At 35.9% G+C, this 25,645-nt stretch overlaps 1 protein-coding gene across 1 annotated transcript in view; it reads left to right on the top strand.

Moving 5' to 3' along the window:
• Nucleotides 1-2,607: 2,607 nt before the first annotated feature.
• Nucleotides 2,608-25,645, top strand: part of LOC149804255 (DNA repair protein RAD51 homolog 1) — a 36,442-nt gene continuing 13,404 nt past the window's right edge. The window contains exons 1-6 of the mRNA XM_089938138.1: nt 2,608-2,864; nt 9,204-9,402; nt 14,707-14,844; nt 16,883-17,000; nt 21,091-21,182; nt 24,794-24,888. Coding sequence (XP_089794264.1) covers nt 9,316-9,402; nt 14,707-14,844; nt 16,883-17,000; nt 21,091-21,182; nt 24,794-24,888 — 530 coding nt within the window. The 5' untranslated portion in view covers nt 2,608-2,864; nt 9,204-9,315. The remainder of the gene's footprint in view (nt 2,865-9,203; nt 9,403-14,706; nt 14,845-16,882; nt 17,001-21,090; nt 21,183-24,793; nt 24,889-25,645) is intronic.

The raw sequence follows: 25,645 nt of genomic DNA, 5'->3' as shown, positions 1-25,645 counted from the left end.
AACCACAGCCGCTAACAACACTGAAATCGCCGCAAATAATGGAAATATTGGACCGATCTTTTGCATTTGTGTCACCTCTGACTTGGATAATTTTAAAGTCATCGAGGTCGTCTTTTGCTTGGCTGCATTAAGCTGATTATATTGAGTTATGTTTGGTTGATAAAATGTCAGTGTGACCCCACAATCGTTTCGTATTGCGTTCTGAATTATCGCAAACTGCTTTCGGCTAATGCTAACCTTAACTTCGTGATAGGACTTTATTATTTGAGAATGTAACAAGTTTAATTACCGTGTTACAAGTTTTCTATAGGTGCGTCAAAGACTTTCATTCGGCAACCTGTGCCCTCCAACAACACAGTCTTATCTGAGATAATTACATCAACACATCTGTGACAGAGGGGGTTGTGCAAAAATTGTGGGCGAGAATGGGTCCACCTAAATGCACATGAAATTGTGTGTCGACCTCGGGCTGTTTAAACCACTCCATGTGTTCCAGTGAAAAGGAAAATATATGGTAAAACTTACGACAGTCATGCTGAGAAATTTGCAGATCCGTGTCAACGTTTTATGTTGGTCCAGGTACGACCATAGCTTGTGGTATGCACGTGCGACTTGACTGTACTTGTTGTTGTTGTAGGGTTTAACGCCGTTTTCAGCACACGATATGCTAACATGGCGGCCAGTATTAATGGTGGAGGAAGAACCCGGGAAAACCCCGAAAAAAAACACCGACCCACGAGAAGCTACTGGCAAGCTTTCTCACATACCCACATAGGCTGAATCCGAGACTCGAACCCAGTGATCCGTAACGGAGAGCGCTTTAGACCACTCGGCCACTCGGGCTCAGACTTGACAACTCTCTGATTGATAAAAAAAAAGAACGCCGTTGATAAAATTTACGTATGTAATTATCATTTTGTCATAGTTTTGAGTTGGTTTCATCTTTTTAAAGGTGGTCGTGAATCCGTGGAAGATGACAGACGTTAAGGAAGACCGTGGGTTGGTGAGATGGAAGAGTTGCTTTGAAGGCTCAACTGATGAAGATGTTCAAAACACAGAGGAAGATATTTATATCATCGCATGCATTAATTCGTCGGCTTATTGGTACATAACGAAGAATCAGTTAAAGCTTAGAAAGGTCTTGAAAAATGGGGCCCTCATTTGCTGATAGCTGATCAAAAACAGACTATTGTTGAAATCGCTTAACAGATACTCATCAAATATGAAAAGAGTGACTATATACGTTTCAATGAATTGTCACATGTAATGAAAAAGGGATTTACTTTTTAAAACTCGCCTCAAGATTTAAAAAAGAATAAAGATTGGATCTGAGAAAACGATGAGAGACAATAAATCTTTCGAAATACCTTAGGCCGATACATCATCCCCTCCTCTGTGATGCTCTTGATTTTCAGTTTATGGGCTGATATCACCTATTCATTAAAAGCTGCACAAATCTGCAGGCACTTTTTTCTACACACGTAGGTATACATTTGATACACTTACCGGTATTTCTCACGGCTGTGGAGCAACCGTCGGCTGAAAGGTTCTTTTGGTGACACGTACATTATATTTTCGGTACAAATCCTATTTTTAGTGACTTGTAAATCCACGTGAAACAGCACAACCGTCTGTCCTATGGCCATTTTGAATGTCGCGCTAGACATGGCTGTTACCAATTACCGGTAGGAGTCTAATGAGTACGCTGGTTTGTTCCGGAAAGATTTGAATGCAGTAAAATTGCACATTTTAATGAACAGGTGACATCAGACCCTCATATCGTCCATCAGTGTCAATACAGATTGGGGGTGGGTGGGTTGATTTATTGGACTAGACGTACATGTGCTTGACTCAGATATTGTCACTGGAGATCTTTATGCCTCGAAAGGGTTGCCAACAGTTTTGAAACAAGGACCCGTATGCGCACCAGTAACCGATATTTACATTAATCCAGTGATTCATAACCTTTTGTTGATATTGACCCGAACAAATATTTTGTTTCTGAGCCTCACGATCCCGTTTCCACATTTGGATAAGCTCTGCCAACTCCCCCACCCCAAAACAATCAAAACAACAAAACCTGGCAACCCTCCGTGACCTTTCAGAGCGTCCTCGCGACTCTGATTTGGGTCGTAAGCCAGGGTTTTCGGAACTACTGATCTGCTCCATGACAGGGTAGAGGTCTATGCATAAATCCATCGTCATGAAGGACTTCCTGAAGGAGCGCAACATCCAGACTTAGTCACGGCCTCCATTTAGGCCTAACCCTGAGTTCTGGCTGAATCATAAAATTAGAACTTTGCTGTATAGCACAAATAAAGTCAGACCTTTTGTAATACCCTCGTATATCCGTAACATAGACCCTAATCACGGCTGCCATACTTTTCTTGTATTATTCTGGGTTTTTTTCGAGTTTTTCTGAAGGCTTTGAATTAAGTGAGTTATTGATTATCTGATCGAAAACACAATGTTCAAATAACAGGTAGTGGCATGTCATCTGTTTTAGAATATATTTGTTTTGAGCTCATTTGTTCTGAGATTCGAAACATTTTGTTCATAGTGGACGACACGGATACAACCTGGCGTCGGGTTGTATGTTATGACATATCCCGGAAGTTGTCAGTTGGCGGGATGTTTGCTTCCAGCAGAAGAGTTATGCAAGCAAAGAACTTCCTCTCAGTATTGAAAACGAGAAGACTATATTTCATAATGTGAAATTTTCATTTGCGCCCCAGCGAAAAGTGTAGTGGGTTAGGTTCATTCGTAGCAAACAAAGCATTGCAGGGATTTCACAATTTCAGACAATCAATGATTGGACAGTAACCCACTTATAAAGCAGCGAAAACGAGGGTGCCTTTGAAAATGTAAGGAGCAGTTTGAAATTTTGATGGATCGAGTATCTCTTAATGTTGCTCTTGGAGCAAAACAAATAGTTTAATATTGTATTTCAGTTGTTCGTATAGAGGAGCAAAATAAAAATTCATTTTAAGTTATACCACCGTGTCGGCCAATTCAGCGCGTCGGTTAACTCTGCGCAACGATACGTCATTTTTGTAAACACTGGATCACATGTTATTTTGGGTCTAAAATCCATTTTGTATGAAGAAAGAACGGTGATACAGTAATTAAGAAAAGTGGTATTCATAAACTGTACAAAAAATATGCCACATTTCGACTCGAAATGCATATGAAAATGTAATTTCTAAATGTCAACATGTAGACCTACATGTAAGACCTGTCGCTGATATTTATGTTTTGAGCCTCAGGGTCTTACAGCCTAACTAACGGCGCTGTGTAGCGTGTTTTGATGTCGACTAACATCATTACAAAGTAAAATTTTCAGGAATATTTCACACAACTGACAGCTAAAATAACGAAGCTCTTCTACAAAGTAAAGTTATACTGTTTTAGTCAGACTTTGCTTACTCTGATGCCTTTTCTCTAATAAATTCAAATTCTTACAAAAGAAATGGACCAGTTTTCAAGTTTTGTTGGCCTACATTTCAGTTGGCTGGAAAGCCAAGAATGCCGAAATCAGGTTATGTTGAAATATTTTGCTTTAACGAAATGAATAAAAAATATATTATGCCTATTGGAACTGTAAGCAACAGTTCATTTTGTTCAAGAAACAGATCCCCGACATGAACCTACTTGAACTTTGGCATACCTCCACTACCGTCACATTGCAACAAATGTATCTCAACAGAACGTGAAAATGTGTCCATTTGCTAGTGTCATATTTTCATTCCCCCAGGATAAAGACAGCACAGGAAGTATATCAGTTACACATAAGTTACTGGAAGAGTGTCGATATAGGCTGCCAAGTGTGTGAAACTTTGATTACTCACTCCGATGTCAACGACGCTATACAAGGCCGTTATTTGGATAGTAAGACATAGCACCTAAACAAAATCAACATGTGCTGTGTCTTACATGTAGGACTAGTCAACACGAAGACCAACTCAATGACCTTCTTGAATCTGTAACCCAGAAAATCCTATTTGCTATGTATCTTTTAGAATCATGCAAATAAATACATTATTTAAAAGATGGAAATGTATACCTTAAAAGAATTCTGCATTTTAATCCAAGTTTCCAATTTTGCAACAAGTTGTCCCACACATACAAAATCGTCTGCTACCCAACATGTCAACTTGCTGCTAGAACTGGATTCTTAAGAAATTCCTTGGCATATGGCCAGCGTAACGTGGAATGAATTGCCCACTGAACTTAGACACAAAGACACAGTGATCCCATTCAAGAGTGCTCTCAAAGCTCACTTATTTTGACTGCAAGAACAAACTTAAAGACCTAATAATGCTTCCTACCTTATTCTCAGCATGTTTTTTATGTTTTCTAATTTCATGGTGTTTGTTTTTGTAATCATATCATTATATGTTTTTTTTTATCTTACAGGTGTTGTCTAATGTTGTAAAGCGCTTAGAGCTTCTAAAGAGTAGGCGCTATTCAAAGTCCTGATTAATATTATTATTATTATATAGTCTGTTTCTAAAGTCTTTAAAACTTTTTCCCCATAAACAAGACGCTGTAAACATATTGTACCCTATTCATTGTTTCTCTTCCACATAATAGCTTTTATATAATAAAATGTCAAACTTTGCTAATTATTTTTACAAGATAGGTTTAGTATGCTTAATATGGCTTGCCTTTTATTTGCATTGTTACGTTGAATTTTGTAAAACTAGCTATAAACCTGATCTAATTACTCGACTGAAGTGCTGACAGAAGCAGTCCAAAGTAATGTACTTCATTTCTGTAACCCGATGGATAAATATTATATCTTTTCAAACTGTGCGCATAATAGGCTGATATATTGCAAATCATGAAAAAGGGTGTGTGTGGTATCCCATGTGTCCGAAATTAATATTATTTTGAACAGAATATTCTGGTGACAATTGCCTCTTTTCAAATGGTAAGCATTGCAGTATTTTATTTTCGTCAATCAGTCATATTCAGTATGCATTGGTGACGGAAACCTTAGTGCACAGAAATGCCAGACAGCTTTTAGTCAAGTATAAGATGCACATATATTTCTCTAGGTTTGTAAGGAAACAAAATAATTTATGCTCATTATGCTGTTTTCACGTAGCAACATAATGCAGGTCAGCAAAGTAAAGTTAGAATTTGTATTCTGTACATTGAAATGGCTGTAAATGCTAGTTCATAGGAATATAGACAGATTGGTTTCGTGTGACTCATTTTGTGGTTTTGTACATGATCATCTTTTCTGACATATATGTTTTTTCAAGTCTTGAAAGAGAAACATCTTCAGATTTGGAAAATGCATGTTTTATAATCCAAAATGTTCTTTAATTCCATTCAGTAATGGTCATATGTTAACCTTGAAAAAATTAATTTCATCCTGGAAATTTATGTTTAGTAAAGCATGGAAACCATGTTTAGTTTCACCAATATATGTTCCTAAGCACTGAGTAGCAGATTAAAAATTGAGGATATACTTAACGACATTTCGGCAAGATGGTGAAGGGTTAAGTCATATTTATAACAGTGTAGGTTGGCGATGAAAATCGCCCAAGTAGCAGTCCAGTTCTTAAGCTGGTGATGAGTCCTACGGGGCTCGTACCTCTTTGAATGTCTTTGAGAGTTTTGGGAAATTGAGGTAGCATTTTCAAGGCCTTGAAAGTTTGGAAAATCGAGCATATTACCCTGAGGTCTTTAAAAATCTTTGAAAATTGAAATAAACCCAAATGTTTTTAATTTCTTTCGATAATCACACATAAAATTGTCCGAGGTTGTTAGATTCAGATGTAATCTAGTTATCCTGGTTTCTTTCTTTTAATGACCTGTTCAGTTTCATTGCCGCCGCAGTAGCAAAAGAGGCTTTGTTTGGCCATCCAAAGTTGGCCTTGGCGGTGACTTCAATAACACATGCACTCTTCATCAAAGCAAGCCTGCTACACACGTCATCAGAGGAAGTCACAAATAAAATTGCCTAAAGTTGATATTAATTTGCAGTCCCCAATTATGAAAATGGTTGACAAGTACAAAAAAGTAACTTTATTAATGCTTGTGATAGCTACCAATGGTTGGTGTAAGATGCAAATTTATTTTACAATGTTCTGAAACTAAATATCTGGCCGGTTAGGAAATTTAAGGTGGGGCATCTTGCAAGGCTGTGTGAAAAAATTTTCGGTGGAAAATACCACTGTCAGGATGGCTAATATAGAAGAATCTTGCATAAAATTTAGACCTATCGTTTCTTTCATACCTGCCCTTTTTGTTAAAAACATTTAATTTTAATTAATTTAATTTATAAATTCCATTTTATTTTGATGTATTGATTATGCTATAAATAATCTTAATTATATATATTGCTTTTTTGCGTATTAAGGAATTTGCGAGTGTTTTACAAAGTACAAATTTTACTTGTGCTTATTTAATTCAACACTTGGTGATGTGTTTTCATTTCTCTCTGAGTAGCGTGTTTCCCTTGGTAGCCTCATTAAAAAGTTTACATGTCTCAAGCAGCCCCAAATCAAGGTTAATTTAAGTACATGTAGCATGTAAATAGCTGCTAAACAGCTATGTGCTATTGGATACAGTGCATACCTTTTTTAATTGCTTAGTGACACTGTTGGTTGACAATGTATATACAATACATAAAAGAGGACTACTTTTTTATAAACTATCTATTTTCTAAGGGGATATGGCTGATACCAGAACCTTCTAACTTGTAACCTATACCCACATTTGTTCATTTTTCATCTTCATGTAATATACTTCGTGCATTATGGGTTGTGTATTTGTTGAGCAGACTCAAACTCACATGGACAAAGGTGAGATGTGCAAGTGATGGGCAAGAGCCATAGATCATTTGGCCACCTGGGACTCATTATAAGAATAGAAAATGTTCATCAAATAGCTAATGTGTTCATGAAGTTTGATACAAGACAGTCTACTGGTATACACAAAAAGTTTTCAAACTGAAAAGATAATTGCTTTCCTCATATCACTCACTTGTAAAAACTGAGTGGAATTCAATGCTGCCAGTAATTGCATCCTTTTTGCATTATCATATGGTATTAATTCACTTTTGGCAAATATTTATTGCAACTCAATCCTGCCAGTAATTACCTCCTTTATGCATTATCATGTAGTATTAATTCACTTTGCGCAAACATGTGCCAAGACCTAATTCTCATTGGTGAGGAGTCGATGGTCATTGATTGCATTTTTGTACTTTATTCTGCATATGAACAGTGTGACTTTGAAATTTGATTTTATGGTCAAAGGTATATTGACGTGGCATTTTAGCTGTGCTGGCTTGTAAGCATGATGACACAAATAAGTATGAATTAGTATTTATCACTAAACCAAATTTGTGTATATATCAGAAGAATACAATTTAGTAACTTCACTTTTCCCCCCAAATATTAAGCCTTAATATTTAACTAAATTGAACACTGGTTATATCTTCTATCCATCTTATCGCAAGGGTTGATTGAGCCTCTAGTCTGGGGGCGGGGGGGGAGGGGGGCCAACATCTAGAAACTTCGGCTGACAATATTTTCCTATACAAAGTAGGTTCCATTGTTTTGTCTAACATATTTTCAGAATAATGCAGTTTACCTGGTTAGTGAATGTGTTTTGTATTTGGAGGGTCAGTCAGTTTTATTAAAGATTGTTAATTTCAATCTGTGCTGGCCCTGCTGGTCAGTGGCAAAATCTGTTGAGTTGACCTCTGTATCATGTTCAGTTTGAGAGGCTGTGAGTTTGAAGAAGAATTTTTTTACTGCACTTAAAGGTATCTTGTGACCATAATATCTAAAAAAAAAACATACTTTTGTTTCCATGTCAAGTGGGCCAGGTGTGGGAATTCAGCAGCCTAACAAAAGTCTGAAAATTATATATGTTGTAGTACATGTTGAGGGATGAAGACATACAAAATATTGGCCTCATATCTCAAAAATTGAGGGAGATACAGTTTTCTGTAAAATTGAATTCCACCAATAACGTGGGGTAGCATGTAGCTGGGGGTGATTTTCACATAACTTTTTTCCACATTTTTAATTGGCTAGACAGCTGAAAATCACAAGTCCTGCTTAACTTTGTGTATAGATCTGAAATCATCTTGAAGCTATCTTGCATTGTTGCCACGTTATATGACCACAAAACCCCTATTCCAAGCAATGTACTAATTTTTTTTTAAAAAGGATTTTGCAGCAGTCCAGCTTCCACATGCAAACATATAGCAATGAAATATTGGGCTAGTAGTGAGGCAATGGATGATATTCCATTAGTAATATGTGAAAAGACCTGTATCTTCATTAGATTTTCAGATTTTTTGCTGTAAAGATGGTTCCATAGTAAAAACTTAAAAATATCCCGCTTATTCAAAAGGTCATGGAACCCCGTAGATGACCACCATGAAATCAGACAATGTCATGGAACCCCGTAGATGACCTCCTAGAAATCTGACACTGACATGGAATCCCGTAGATGACCTCCTAGAAATCTGACACTGTCATGGAACCCCGTAGATGACCTCCTAGAAATCTGACACTGTCATGGAACCCCATAGATGACCTTCAAGAAATCTGACACTGTCATGGAACCCCGTAGATGACCTCCTAGAAATCTGACACTGTCATGGAACCCTGTAGATGACCTAGAAATCTGACACTGTCATGGAACCCCGTAGATGACCTCCTAGAAATCTGACACTGTCATGGAACCCCGTAGATGACCTCCTAGAAATCTGACACTGTCATGGAACCACATAGATGACCTCCTAGAAATCTGACACTGATGGGATTTAGACTTCATTACCATGCCTCCAACATATCAAAAATTTGTTCTTGGTTCTTGTCTTGACGTGTTTTTGATTTTTCACAGTTTGTGGTGTCTCCATAAAATGTTTCTTAATCACTTTTTGAACTATGAGTCTATTATTTTATAGGTCTTCTTCCCTCAACCTGTACTTCAACATATATTTTTTCTAGTGTTTTTGAGGGGGTCCCAACTTTACAAAATCCGGTCCACTTGATATGGAATGACCCAGTACTCTGTAGCTAAAAGAAGAAATAGGCTTATTATGGATTTACATAAATTCTTTTCAGCCAGTGTCGGTGCCTTTGAGGGATTGTTTAAAATATTTATATAGAGAATTGTAAAACATGAAAAGAAGCCTAGTTAAAAAAAAAATTCTAATCATTTTACAGTTGAGCAAAGGAAAACAAGAACAGTCCAAAATACTGAAACCAGGTAAACAAGCGACAGGTTTAGGTGAGACAAGAACAAAGTGATTGTGTTTTTCGAGTATCATTACGGGGAATGAGTGCCCAGCAACAGCAGCGCAGAGAGCAGGTTGCTGAGGTGGAAGAGGAGACATTTGGTCCTTTGCTAATTAGCAGATTAGAGGTAAGCCTGCTTCAATTCATCGTACTAACTCCGTAAATAGAAACAATAGTCCTTTATTTGTAAGTTTATCAGACAATCCCTTTAACAAAATTCCTTCTTATAGTGAGACAGTCAAAATTAAAACTATTTTTCAATCATGCAGGTTTTTACTGATATTTTGAAAGGTTGTGGGTTTGTTTGGATCCACATTACAAGACTGGAATTGTTGTCATTTCACCTGGGTTAGCAAATGGTAAAACTTTTTATGAGTTAAAGATTTTGCATTCTTGATACTGCATGTCATGGATAAGATGTTTTGTGGAACCATTTTTATTTCAGTGCTTTATTTACAGGGTATTGTGAAGGCTCCAGTTTTATATCCAGTTTCTGTATTTTCTGACCTTGAGGGGAAAATTAATGTATCTTGGTAGATATGTTGCCTTTTGAGAAAGGGAAATTTCAAATGGATTTTAAGTGAATAGACTGAAACTTGCATTTATTATTTTTTTTCATCTCAATTTTCTAATCTCTAGTGTTCATAGATGAGAAGAGCTTATGGAATGGCCTGTTGTCAGTCGATAGGTGCATTTGTTATTGCTGCTCTTCTGCAGCTGCTAAGAGGATTGCAATGACACCCACGTGCATTGCAAGGTCTAGTCAGTATAGTGTTGCTTGGAGATCCTGTATCATGAAAATCTTGTTATTGCTGATTCTCCAGATTGGATGGTCATATCAAGATGGAGTTTTCACTAAATGACTATTTATGATGTTTAGTTGATCCATATTGAAAATGGTGCAGGTCTGACATCCAATATGTTCACCATGGCGACCATATGGAAAATACTGTTCTCACCTCTTGTGAACAGAAAGTCATTAGCAGGTTTCGCGAAAAGACATGCTGTGATGTTTAGTTGGTCCTACATACATAGTATGGAAACCATCTTAAAAATTTTGTCGTTAATCCTTCTAAACAGAAAGTCACATCAACATGGGCTTTTCACCAGAGACCTCAAATGAGCTCCATTTTGTTCTGAATTGAAATGGCACCAATTTGACCAGCAGTATATCTGCCTTGCTGGCCAGCTTGAAAAGCTTATCACTGCTACTGCTGGATGGATGAACATGATTTACATGATCAGCACCGTTTTCATTTTTAACCAACCAAGTCTTTTTGGTGAAAACTCTGATATTCAACATGGCAGCTCACATGATCTCGTTTTTGATGCTCTTCTGAAATGATTCATTATTTATAATACACTATCAATTGTTTGATTGTGCTGCAGCTATTGCTTAATTAATATATTATGATTTACTAAATAAAATTAGTCTTCTATAGTGAAAAAATATTAATGATAGGTCACGTGTGAATAAACTGATAACCCACTCCATGAGTTGGTTGTATAGTTCCTTGTTTTGATTTTAAAAATTTGGCAGGTATGGACCATATCATGCCGAGGAAATAAGTGCCTCTCCCAGGCAGACACTGAGGTATCCTACCCTTGCTGGCCTGGGCAGGTATCAGACCTGTGACTTTTGCATTACATGTCTGGTGCTCTACCAACTGCACTACCATGACTCCCATGCATTTTTCTGATGTTTAGTTGATCCTAAATGAAAATGGTGCCAATCTTGCATCAATATGACTGCTACAATGAACATCTTGAAAATCTTGTGTTATTGCTGCTCCTGAATGTTTGGTCATACTGACATACAGTTTTAACAACACACACAAGACGTCTCATGTCATCTAGTTGGTCCTAAATGAAATTGTTGCCAGTCTTAAATTCACTATAGCTACCACAATGTACATCTGGAAATTTTTCTTCTTGCTGAAAAATATCCTAGGTTATTTGAATACTCAGCAGTTAAAAGAAAAATGGTCTTGACTCAGATACCTGGAAAAGTCTTTTTGGCCAGGAGTGTGTCAGTCCCTTTGAGGGACTGTTGTTAGCACAGCTGGACATAAGGCTGAATGAATGCATGGTATGGATCTGCATCAGTGCTTCCACTAACAATGTTTTTTGCACTTGGAAAGCCATATTTCTGGTCCAGTTTTTATTAGACCTGAGATTTGACTGATGTCATCAGGATCTTGGAAAAGGTCAATACAGCAAAATCCACACATGATCATGCATCTAATTGGCAGAGCTTTTCTCCACTCTGGAGGAGGTCATATTTCTGATATGATTTTGATCAGGCTTTGAAATTAAGCTTGTATCATCAAGATCTGTGGACATGTTCGATGATGGGAGAGGCGTGCATAATAATGAGGGAATCATTCATCTGATTGGCTTAACTTGTTACAACTTTGAAGGCCATATTTCTCATGATATTTTTTTATACAATCTTTAATATGGGATTTCAGTATCAAGATCTTGAGAAAGTCTAATGAGATCAGTGAAGTGATCCTGCTTCTGATTTGCTGTTCTTACTTCGCTCAAAATTGGAATATTTTCTCATTATTCAGCACGAGAGAAATAAAATCTTAAACATCATTTGTTTTCACCAATATCAAGGAATCACAGCTATGGGCTTGTGGCTGTTTAAGAGATTTGACTCGAGATTTCAGTTTTGACTCTTGAGATTTTGGAGTCATGGTTCAACTGACCCCTCAGTTTTGAAATCTGTTGAGCAACAGTTTGATCATGTAGATATCTTGCATCACCAAATACACAAAGTTTGAGGTACTGTGTGACCCTGCTATAGCACGCTCCAGTATAACACGAATTCAGAAAGTACAAGATTGTAGTGTGGCTCCTGAAATTTTCTCGTACATGAAAAAATCTTAAAAGTACGAAGAAAAAAAAAAGTTTATTATCATTTTGAGGAAGAGATCGCGCATGAATAATACAAGATGATTGTGGTGTGGCTCCTGAAATTTTATATGTATTTTTCTCGTACATGAAAAAAATAGTTTTTTCTTCTTAAAAGTAAGCAAAATATTGTGTAAAAAGTTTATTCTGGGATCATGTAGAGCTTCGCCAATTTCGCAAACTGCGACTTTTTCCTTATTGGTGGCAAAATATACCATCTGGCAATTTATTAATGTTTTTGGCAACATTGTCGGCTGTTTAAACTTGTGAATACAACCATTGGTTTGGAGTGGAGAAATTCAGAGGCCCTATGAAAGGAAGCCGCAAACTATGATATAAAATACACTGAAATTTATCTATTGTTATATAAATGAATTCTTTGTCCATATTGACAAACCGTCTTAACAGTGAATTGTTATAATCCGCTTATGTTGACATCTAGCATGAGTACTGTATGTAGTGATATATCGACTTTTTTTGTTGTTGACACTTCTGGTAGCAGAGATCAACCGGACGAGGCATTATCTTGTGATCTATCTTTTGTCAGATTTTCTGCCGCTTGTCAGTAATTAATATATTTTCATAGATTGACATTTGTATGTGGATGGTAAGTAAAATTCCTCTTTTCTGTCGGACATTAAATCCTTCAGAACACTCGCATTTTCTGTAGTAATCCCTGTCATCAGACCAAAACACCTGCATCTCTATCGTCTGTTGATCTTTGTTAAATTTCTGATGATGCATGGAAGGCAGTTGTTGTTGTGGGGTTTAACACCATTTTTCAGCACATGATAGGCTATACATGGCGGCCAGTATTAATGGTGAAGGAAGAACACTGGAAAACCCCAGAAAAAACCCACTGACCCACAATAAGTTACTGGCAAACTTTCTAACATACCCACATTGGCCGAATCCAAGACCCAAACCCACGCAGACAGAGGTGAAATGGCAGTGATCTGAGAGAACCAATAGGCAGGGAGGAACAGTAACTACAGTCGACCAAACGATGGCCAATTCCTTTTTAGAAAATGTACCCAGATAAAATAGTTTGCTGAAATTTCAAAGAAAATAGATTACCTTTGAATCACCTTTTGTTATGAAAATAAACTTAGCAAATGGAAAAAAAAGTCTCCATCATGCAATACAGTTTGATGTTGCCACCACAATAATAAATGGGCATTTGTTTGGTTCTCTGAAGCTATCCTTTAGCTATGACATCAATAATGCATGCACCCTTCATCAAAGAAAGCTGACTACAGGCTTAAAAAAAATCCAAAGAACTTTTCTTCAAAGGAAGCTGGTACCAAACTTAAATAAAATCAATGGAATTTGATGGATTTTTTATTTCATTTTCCAACATGACTGGAACATGTTTACTGTGTCATGAAAGTTTCCTTTTTGCAGGGAAAAAGTTTATGCTTACAAACATTACCAATGGTGGCTTAATATGCAAAGTAATTTTTATTGACTTGTGAAGTACTGAAAAGTAAATGTGCTTCATCATTTGTTACGTGATTGTGCTATGTTTTTCCACTGAATTCAGAACCATATGATCAGTGACAAAATTATTGAATATGTTAAATCTTTGTGTGTGTGTGTACATATTTTGATGGAATTACTTGTATTGTGGATTCAGAGTATGTGATTAGATCCGTGGGTGAGTACACGGTGTTGATACTTTATGCCTGCTTTACGTTAGACATGTATATGTACCAATCTGTGGTTTCCCTTTATAAAGTAAAATATTATATATGCCTTCTCTATTGTCACTACAGGTGTATTTCTCATTTAATATGCATTGATTTAAGATGGTAAATGCCAGTGAAGCATGTATTTTACCACCTGTATTATATATAAAAAAACACACATATTTTGGGGGGATACATGCATCATTTTCTTCAGCAAACTGATCTGGTTGCTTATTACATGGTTGGGTTCTATGGCTCCCAACTACCATGTTATAGCGGGGTCACACTGTATTCAGGTAAAGTTAGTCTGGTTCCCTGACCAATTTCACTGAATTTAATATGTCACCCAGACCCATATCAAGCATGGACAAGCCAGTACCAGACTGTGCAGCAAACAATCATATTTCTGTCAGTTATGATTTTATTCTGTTAGCCCATATTTTAAAGGTGCTCTTAAATCTAACAAGAACAATTTTTTTTATGTAGCTGTCTTGGATTAAAAAGCTGTATAGTGTATCTGTATAACAGAAATTGTTACTCTTCTAAAAGCAGATGACTATGCAGTTAGTCTGTAAAAGTATGGTATTTTTCAGGTGGCTGTTAATCAGAACATTGAAACATGATATTAATCTTGATCAACTGTCCTTGCATTTGTCTTTAGGTAGACGTCATCCAGGAGAATGAGCTCAGGCCTTTGGCATCTCATTTAAATATAAATCAATCACTTCAGTTGTATATTTTGGAAAACTTGTTTAGCATGTATAAAAGTACAATTATTAGCCTAATGTCAAGTACATATAGTTGTATTCTGTTTATGTTTTCAGGCAAATGGGATCAGTGCCACAGACATTAAAAAGTTGGAAGAGGCAGGGTTCTATACAGTGGAAGCTGTGGCATATGCTCCCAAAAAGAACCTGTTAGCTGTGAAAGGGATCAGTGAAGCTAAGGCTGACAAAATACTGGTAGGTTTATGATGGCAGATATTATACAGAGTTTCCACGCTACTGGGAAATCCGGAAAAAGTTATGGAGAAATGACAATTTTTTTCCTGATCAGAAAAGTCCTTGAATTTTGCAAATATTGTAAGTTGGGGAAAACCCCTGGAATTTTCTGCCATCACTTGATGCCTGAAATAATTACATAATTGATTTGTAACTGAACTGATTGTGAGTTAGATTTAACAAGTTCTGACCAGAATATTCAGAATTTGCAGTATATATCATTTGTGTGCTTGCCATAAACACATTTGTTGAGTCAATCCAAACGCTCAGTGAATTAGATTCGTCTAGTGGACCTTTTTTGCCACAGACAGCTCAATATCCGTATCTTTTCTTACACAGAAGATCTGAAAACCAGTTTAGCATCACAAGAGGCCAACAAGGTGGCGGCAAAGCGTAGCCGCTTACTAGATGGCCTAGCAGACTTAAACGTTAAATCTAGTCAGACCTTCAATAAATCGATATGAAAATTATTTATTTTCTCATAAATTGCGAGTATTAAAATTGTTATGTCTTTCATCTGCTTAAAGACAAAATAAAACTAAGTTGTTGATTAAATTTGACCTGGTAATCACGATTTGGATTGGTAGTTGTATGAGTACACAAATTTCACAACCCACATGTTCATGACCTCATAGATACCATAGTCACGTGATATCAGTGATATCCCATTTCAAATGTAGAAAAAAATATTAAATGAAAATCATATGCTGGTTGTAATACAAAATCAAAAGAACCCAAAATTACATATACTGTATTTATTCCTAGAACAATAGCCTGGGTGTTGTTGTGTCACGTGATTACCAGGTTAATTTGTTCTCTGTGCTTGTTCATTCTGACTGGCCAGATTGCAGCGACAGCGATAGGTTTCTGGTCGGTCTTCAAATAAATATGTTGAAAATTATATGTTCTTTCTGGTTATTACAAAAGGTATTTGACTTTCATTTAGTATAATTAAATTTTGTACAACAACATAAAAAAGGAGTGTGCTGTTGATATCACATAACTATTGAGATTTGTGAAATCCTGTGACTAGTAATGCAAATGATGAGTACCAGATTAGGTTTCATATTTGGTGTAGTTTCGTCTAGGCTGTCAGCAGACTAAAGACATAATGATTATAATACTTGCCATTTCTGAGAAAATAAATCATTTTCCTATCGATTTTATGTAGGTATGAGTTGATATAACATCGTTTAAACTTGCTAGGCCCGCTAGTTTGAGACTACCACTACCGCATGGTGGCTGCAAATTCCATATTTTCAATATGCAATTTCTCTGACCCCACATCCCAACCTAGGTGTCCATGGGATGTGAATATGTGAGGAAATCTGGATTAGAAAATGGACTGCAATTCGTTTTAAGCCAAATGTGTTGTCCTAAATGTCGAATCTGAGCTGAAATTTAGTGAGAAACTATTACACAATGACATGTGGCTTGAAGCATTGCTTTCAGATCTTAAATTGAACACCAAAGAAATGGGGAAACTATTGTCCCTTGTATTAAATTATAAGATGAAATGAGCCCGGATATCAATACGAAACTAAACCATTTGGATTATTTATGAGGAGATATTAATTTGTAATTGTGTATATGCTTATTTCTTTCCAAAGAAACAGCTGGAATTTTTATTCTTTGGTGGAATACGTGAATCCTGACATAAACTTTTCATGTAATTACTTGTATTTAAAGCTGGATTAAGTACCTTAATTATGTTTGATCAAGGAGTAAAGAGATCAACTAAGTCAGGTGGACAATGAAAGTTCGATCTATTTGTCTTTGGCCAAAAATATCAAATATGAAAGAACATGTATATAATATTATGAAAGTAAAGTAGTATATGTTGATGAGGTGACCAGATATCTTGCAATTGGGGAATAAAAAATATCAGAATATTCTTAGACAAGTATATTTTTTTAAATATTTTCATTATCAACATGACTTTCTGTTTATTGCTTTATTTTTATTATTATTTTTTTATGCATGTTTCTATTTCCTCTAGGCTGAAGCAGCCAAACTGGTACCCATGGGTTTCACAACAGCTACAGAGTTTCACCAGAAGAGATCAGAGATAATTCAGTTGACCACAGGATCCAAAGAACTGGACAAGCTTCTCCAAGGTAAGTCTTATTCATAGAGTGGACAGAATTTTAGAAATCTTATACCAGGTACTCGTTGGTCCTAATTATCGTTACTTGAGTACCCAATAATGGGGAAATTGTATTAAATGTGTACAGACCTGAAGTTAAGTCCATATTTTTTTACAAATTCACAGTATCCTATATTTATCACTTCCTAATGTCATCTACAAAGTCCAAGATTTCATTCTCATTGTCTTTAAAAACACATGCACTCTTCATCAAAGCAAGCTGGCTACACACTTCACGAAATGAAGACAGCACCATAACTATTTTCAGCAAATTTTTTGTTTTCTTATTTCATGGTGTTTGTTTTTTGTAATCATATCATTTAATGTTTTTTGGTGTTATCTAATCTTGTAAAGCACTTAGAGTTCTTAAGGATAGGCGCTATAGAAAGTCCTCATTATTGTTATTATTATTATTATTAAAACAAATAAAATTGCCTAAGGTCGTTAGATTCGATTGTAGTCGGTTTTCATGTCTTCTTTCTTTTGATTGGACGAGTTCATCAGCTTTGGCCAATCAAAATGTTCATTACACTAATTCATGATTTTTTTTTATTAACAAGACTGTTCAGCCAATTGAAGTTTGGTTACATTGAACAATCACTCACTCTATGTAGAAAGTGTGAAAGTAACACACGCTCGAGGATTCAAAGTTTGTTCAGTAAATTCACTTCAGTTTTGTTTCACCTCGTGTTTAAAAATTCCAAGTCTTGGCTCTTTCAATATCTGGCTTGAAGAAGAGAAATGCAAGGAATTGCTGAAAAAGGATAAACATGTAAATGAAAGGCATTTTGTACATTTTGTAAAATGACGATTAACTTGGCTTCAGTTGGAGAAGGTGCCCTTACCGGTCATGCCAAAGGTAAGATGCAAATTAGTACACACTAACTGCACACTGTTATGAATTATATGTGAGGCAGCAAGAGAAGTAGTCTCGATATGATTTAATATTGACTCCGTACAGTAAAACCGGTTATGAGAGACCGCCCCTTCTGCCAACCAAAAGCGGTCTCTCAAGGCAGGTGGTCTCTCATAAGAGGTGTGTGAAAATGGACTGATTTTCAGGGTCAATAGTTAGCATTGTTGAAAAATAAATAATACCCATACTCACTGTACATGTATCATATCCTTTATTCATAAATCTTGTTAAATATTGCATGCATTCCTCTCAAAATATCTTTATATAATAAAGATATACATCTATCAAACAACGAGAATAAAATTTATATTTCAACATGACATTAATATGTACAAAAAATGAACAGTTAGATATGATGTACATATCTTATTCTATACACTTATTCACTTGTTTTTTAAGAAATCCATTATACTTCTTTGTTGACATGTTTTACTCAGCTGTTTGGTCTGAACATGTATCTCCATTTCTGAGCAAAGAAGCAAAATTTTGGGATCACCATGTTGTAAAGCATATTCTTTAATCTCTTTTAAATGTGGGTCGGTGGTTCATTCCTGGGTTCTTCCTCCACCATTAATACTGGCCGCTTAAGCTGACAGCTATTTTCGAGCTGTCTCCCATTTTTCATTTCTTTCAATGACATTAATCCTTTCTTCCAGTGTTAAAATATTTCTTTTTTTTCAGCGAAGGTTCTGCCATTGTTATTAGTGTTGACGTTATAAAGACTATCGGTTTTGATCAGGTTTTGGGAAACGTGGAATAAATATATATTATGTACCAATGAATGAAACCAAAAGACATAATTAACTCTCAAGAAACAATACATTTATTCTGAGACAAAGTTTAAATCAACAGCATTATAGCTCGATAAACAAAGGTTGCGACCATCTGCACCCAGGTAAACAGATGGTGGCTTGGTGAAACACTAACAAAAGAAATAAAAAAATAATTTTAAAAAAATCCGGAAATGATTCTCACTTACTAGTATTAAAGACAATGAGCTCTTTCACCCTCCAGGCATTATGGATTAACTGGAAAGACAAATGATGTACACTACACTGAAGCCCTTTCAAACAATTTCTCACTGGGACATCAGACTAACTGCGTTTTATGAGTTTTCATAAAGATAAAGAAAAAATACAAACCTCTAAATTGACTGCGTATATCCATCATTACTCCCTTTGATGTTACTCTTACTGGCTATTCACATGACTTCGGCACTACAGTGGCGGTTAGTGACATGTACTTTAGTCTGGTGTACTGCAGTTTCCAAATGACACTGTACGCTGGAGTTGTAAATTTCACAAAATTGGTACTGTAGCAAGACAAATTCTTTTTAAATACTTTATTAGAGCAATCTTTACTATTTATGCAGTTTTTGTTACAAAGGATTAAATGATGGTTAGAGGTGTTTATCTCGATATATGGTTCAACTATAGTGTTATTTAATGTGCACTTTGTTTGTATACTACATTTATCCCGAGCTCTAGTGTTTACAATGGATTAAGTTAAGGTCAGTGGTGTCAGTCTGTTTGTTTGGCGATGCGGTCGTTCATAGCAGTGTCAGAATGCTTATTTTACCAAGAAATCGCGGTTGCTGGTCGCATTCAGCAGGTGGTCGTTCATAACAGAGCGTTTATATGGTAAAATCGATCCGTGCATTACGATTGTGGTCGGAAATGACAGGTGGTCGCTCATAGCAGAGGTCACTCATGACAGGTTTTACTGTATGGAAAATTTAGTGGATGAAGTTATCCAATCAATCTTCCCTTGAAATTCTTCAATAGAACAGATGACAGCCGTGATGAAGTGTTTTATTCCGTCCTTTCCAAAAGAAAGGATTATGTTGAACTTTGGAATGTTCTCCAGAGAATGTTGTTGCTGTGACATGGGCAGGCAACAGTGGAGAGAGGATTTTCTGTCAACAAACGAGTATCTGTTGGGAACCTCAGCAGAGAAAGCTCAAAGACTAATAATCATTGACACAATGAGGAAAGCAGGTGGACCTTTGGAAATCATCATTAGCAATGAAATAATGACATATCCCTCCTTTGTTGGCATTATCTAGAGGATAAGAAGAAAGCAGAGGAGGAGCATGAGGAGAAAATCAGAAAAGGAAAGAAATGCGAGTTAGCCATGGATGAAATGGAAGAACTTTAAAGGCTGCATCTTGAAGCTGACATTGCCAGCCTACGTGGCTCCTCTTTTCAGAAAGCAGAAGAAGCAGAGTAAAAAGAACTCATTGTGCTTGTAACAGAGTCAAATGCTCTTAGGAGAAGAGCAGAGGAACAGATGACAGCAGTGGCTTCTCTTTCCAAAATGATTGAAGAGAAGATACAGCAACTATAATAATGCATTTAAAGCCGTGCTGATGCTTGTTAAGAGAAAAATTTATTTTGTATTAAATCTGATGCATAAGTTTTATATTTCTGAAATAACAATGAATAATAACCCATCTTCCAGATCATTATAAAGCAATTTTAGGAAATTAATAATAGTTTGAATTTCATCTCTAAACAATATTGGAGTATTTTGCAATCATTGTTTTGTCATATTACCGGTATACAAAATGTTAGCGAAAATAGGTCTGGGAAATCTGTGTTTGTGGTCTTTGAAAGTTTGGGAAAAGTCTTTGGATTTATCATTCAGAGTTTAGTATGAACTCTGATATATTTTCTGTGAAAGGTTGGTAAAATTTTAGACTCTTGTAACTTGCATTTTATTTGAAAAAGGCCAGATACACCTTTGGATTTTGGTATTATTCTCAAGTTTTTGCTTCTTGTATCTTGCTTTATGCACGATGTGATTGTACAACTTTATCACATTTTTTCTTTGATCATTTTCAACTGACCAGGAAGAAATGAGTACCCAGTGATCTACTTTTTATGTTTAAGGACACGTTATTAAAGTTACAGGTTTTCATTGCTGCAGTTAAAGGATCAGGAAATCTGTTACAGTGTGCTGTTGTTTTTTTTTTCCAGATCATTTTTGTTCATTTGGTCACAAAAATTACCGTTGTATTTTTTATGTCAGATTTTTAAAATTCTTATATATAGACCCAATCCATTAACAATCTTTGCAGATTTTTGTCATATGGAATTAAATATTGATGTATAACAATAATTATTAGTCTTATTTTTATAATAAGGTGGGATTGAGACAGGATCAATCACAGAGATGTTTGGGGAGTTCAGAACTGGAAAAACACAATTGTGTCATACGTTGGCTGTAACGTGTCAGGTCAGTTATATTCATTGTTACTAGAGAATTTATTATGACCCTCTTACAACAGAACATTTTGATATAGTTCTTGTTTTATGTTTGTGTTATTTTGAAAAATTTGTCAGAAATGTTACCATACAGGTCAAAACTTCATTTTTGATCTTTGAAAACATTCATTTTTGTAGTAATACTATGCCTAATTACTATTGCCTTGATTACCTTCTGGGATGCCAAGTCTCCATGTCTAACTACCATTGCACTGGATGCTTGTAATGCTAAGTCGTTTGCAATTCAGAAAATTGCCTTCATTTGCCTGTTAAATACATTTTATTGCAGATTATTCATATTTTTCCAATTTGATTCAGGAATGCTCCAGTGGACTAGTGGTTAGAGCATCCACCATGGATGCAGGAGGTCATGGGTTTGAACCTTGGCCAAGTCGTACCAAAGAGTTATTTAAAAAAATGGTACTAACAGCAGCCTTGCTAGGTGCTCAGCATTAAGAGCTTAGTCTTGGAACTGGTCGGCCTGGTGTCAGGGTAATGTCACTGGGTGGGACATCATGCTACATGTCTGATGCCCCAGTGCTAGACATCACTATAAATTGCACACTGCAGACATCGTAGCAACATGACTGAAACATTGTTAAAGATATGTTAAAAATCCAAATCACTCAGACGCACACACATACTGTTTTGAGTCAGTGATTATTTCCTAAATCCTTACATTATTTGACTGTGAATTTAGCTGTCTTTATAGTTTAGGAGATTATTGCACCTTGTTCATCTAGTGGTGTTTTCTTCTGACCATCAACCACTATGGTGGTCTAAGTGGTTAGAGCATCCACTTCATATGCAGGAGCTTACGGGTTATAACCTGGCCAAGTCATACCAAAGATTTATTAAATCAGTACTAGTAGCTGCCTCGCTTGGTGCTCAGCATTAAGAGGTTAGTGTTAGGATTGGTCAGCCTGGTGTCAGGATAAGGTGACTGGGTGGGACATCATGCTACATGTCTGGCCCAATTGTAGACATCACTATAAACTTCCACACTGCAGACATTATAGCAGTATTACTGAAAATTTGTTAAAGCTACATTAATAATACAAATCACACAGCTCTGATCAACGTTTTTCCTTGGCCAGTGTTAGGCTAAGTAATTCCTCCTGTGCATTAGTTCCAGAATTTTATTTAGTACTGTTGCAGCACTAATTTTTATGGGTACCTAGTTTTATTTATTTCATTGTTGCCTTGAACCATGAATTAAGAGACTCAGTGAAAAATTAGCCACATATGATCAAGAAGCCGCCCTCCATTTCTTACTATGTCATTCTAGAGATGAACAAAATTATTTAATAAATCAACTGTTTTGGTAATTTTTTAATAAACTTTTTATATTTTAAACCTTTACAAACAAATTTTATTGAATTTTATATAGATCTATATGATATATGGTAACAGTAATTTCCACACACTGTCTTAAATCATTATGTTGTGAGATAATTTTGTGTGTGCTTTAATGGCACTTTTAACATGTTATTGGCTATTATGTTTGACAAATTCTGGGCAAAAAAATATTCTGTCCAGGAGAGGCAAAGTAGTTCTTACAGAATGGTCTCAGCACAAATCTGTGTTCACACGGTGGGGTGGTGATGCCCTTGATGGACTTCTTTATGATGAGACTGAATAACAAGCATACTTTGTATATCTTCCCAGTCCCAGATCAAATGATTAGGGCAGAAGACATCTTCAGTCATAAGTGATAGAACATTCCACAACATTACATCAGTTTTATAAATTTCATTTGAAATTAGCAGCAATGTAAGATTCTTTTTATCAAATGAAAATGTACTGGTTTTATTTGACACAAACTGCAGAATAATGTTGTGAAATGATGTTGAAATACATTCAGATGCCTTGGTCACTACTCCTTTGCCTTAGACAACATCATGTTATTTTTTATGTGATAATTTGCATTACATATAGAAAAATTATATGGATTTATGAACATATATGGTGCAATAGTCATGTGATTAAAATAAATACTTCAGTGCTATTTGTGACAGGAATTTCTCAGGCATGTTGAAAAAGGTGGCTATTGGAGGCAGGAGTCCCAACTTTTTGGTGTTTAGTGTGCTAGAATTGTGACTGAAGTGTGATGGTTAGAATCCCACCATTGGTTTGGCCCATGTTGGTTGCCTTGCAATGTCCTTGGGGAAGGCATTTTACTTAAGTTGCCTAGGAACTAAATAGCTTGTGTTGCTGTGCCATAACTTAACCAAATTCAAAGCAGAAGCTGTATCACTTTCAAAATTGTGTTCATGATTGAAGTTCAGAGATGCTACATGGATAGAAGATGTCAAGTTTTCAAATGATATAACACCAACTTCCGATTGCCCATGGACTAATGATACTATGGATACATTATTTCCTACTGGTTTGGATAAATTATTGCTTGCTGACCTTTCTGGTTGATTGAGAAGATGCTTAGTAGTATATAATACCCATGTTTCTAAATTTTCTTTGATTTTGAAGTTCACTTGATATTAAGTCTGGATTTTCAAGTGTATTTGTAAAACTTCGATAACATTACTTTGGTATTACCATGTATTCATTTATACAAAATTGGAAGCATAATTGTACCATATTTGCCAGCCTATAAGTCAGATCTTAGCTTCATCTTATACTTCAAATCAGCTTATATATGGATTATGTCATCCAATTTGCTTTATCATATTTTTTGTATGGTAAATAATTCTCCAAGAGTATGAAAAATAATGAGTAAAAAATATTTCATTTTGGGGAAGAGATCATTTATGAACAAATATAAGATCCCACATTTAGTATTTTTAACAATTACATGATCATAAGTATTAAAAATTAACATAGCTGAGATGTAATAGCGCTAAATCAGCATGCACTTGTCATGTACATTGTTTGTACCATACATGTACGTTGTTTAAATTTAATTTCACATATGTGCATTAGAATGTACAAGTTTGAAGATGAATAAGCATGACAAAACCATATTCCATCACAATTTTCTTCTTGCACCTAATGATAAAATAATCTGTATGCCCCATTGAGAGAGGGAGAGAGTCAGACAGACAGATGTCTTCACGATTGTAAATCTGTATTATTCACTTACCAGATAACTGATTTTACTTGTGTACAAGTGCAGTACCATATTCCATTATCAATCAATACCACTAGTTAAGCAGTTCCTTCTAATTTTTGTTTCCTCTTCCATTTTCATGTCAGCGCCATTATATGTAGCTAAAAGTACATAATATTTTTTAAATGCTTCTTGTGAAATGAATTAGGTACTTTTAGATACATATGATGAATCTGACTGGATATGTTACTAAGTTACAGATAGGATAAAAATCACAATGCTGTGTGGAACGAAGTGAAAAACACAATAAGAGGTGTTGATCTGGCCTTGTCTTATACTCAGCATCGACTTATTTTATGGATGAAGGATGGAAAGGGTGCAACTTTGCTGATTTAACTTATACTCTGCATCAACTTATAGGCCAGCAAATACAGTACACATCTTGTGGGGTTTTTTTAAATAAAAAAAATATTCGTTTTGAATTGTACAATCATTATTCATTTACATTTTTCCAGCTTCCAATAGATATGGGCGGTGGAGAGGGGAAGGCATTGTATATAGATACAGAGGGTACATTTAGACCAGAGAGACTGCTGGCAGTTGCTGAAAGGTCAGATTTAATACACATAGCTTACCTGGCTCTAAGGCAAGGGGATCCTGTGTCTATTTGCCATGTGTGTCTGTGAACACTTTTTATTTTAAGTTGGTCCAAAACTGCTCAGTGAAATTTGGCATGATCCTGGCATTATTAGTTTACAATATTGTACAGATGACACCTATCTACCATTGAATATGAAACTGTGACTGGCAGTAGAAAAACCTTAAATGACTGACCTATCAGAACTGTTTAAAAGAATCTGACATCATCATGGTAATGGTATCAAGACTTGTTAATCGTGTACAGATTATAATGCTAATCTGCCATCAAATATTGCCTTAGTTACAAGAAACCTTCACGTGACTTCTCAATGATGGCAAACAGGGTTATAGCACATTTAATTCTACATTCTGGTATCAGGGCCATTCAGGTTTGTACAAATAATACTGACCCATCCTTTCTTTGGTAGTTCAGCTCCCTTTAGAGATCTCCAGTCGCAGTCATGTCTGTACTTGGGATGATCAAGATAGGCTTTTATGCCCAGTTAAAGTTTTAATATTCTATTTGGCCATTTAAAAAAGGAAAATGAGGGTAGTATAAAGTGTCTTTCATCCCCACTTAGGGCTCAGCGGTTGTTTCCATTATTTTTAGGTGGATTGTGCAAGAAAGCTTATTGTCAGAGATCTTTCAGCAATGAGGCTCAAAGTCCATGAGGTCCAAGCCATTGCTACCTCAAGGGTCTATGTAGCTTATTCTTTATCTAAAGATA

The sequence above is a fragment of the Sinohyriopsis cumingii genome, chromosome 2 (genome assembly GCF_028554795.1).
Source record: "Sinohyriopsis cumingii isolate HCF-2022 chromosome 2, ASM2855479v2, whole genome shotgun sequence".
Classification (NCBI taxonomy): domain Eukaryota; kingdom Metazoa; phylum Mollusca; class Bivalvia; order Unionida; family Unionidae; genus Sinohyriopsis; species Sinohyriopsis cumingii.
This window is presented reverse-complemented; position numbering and strand designations above follow the sequence as displayed.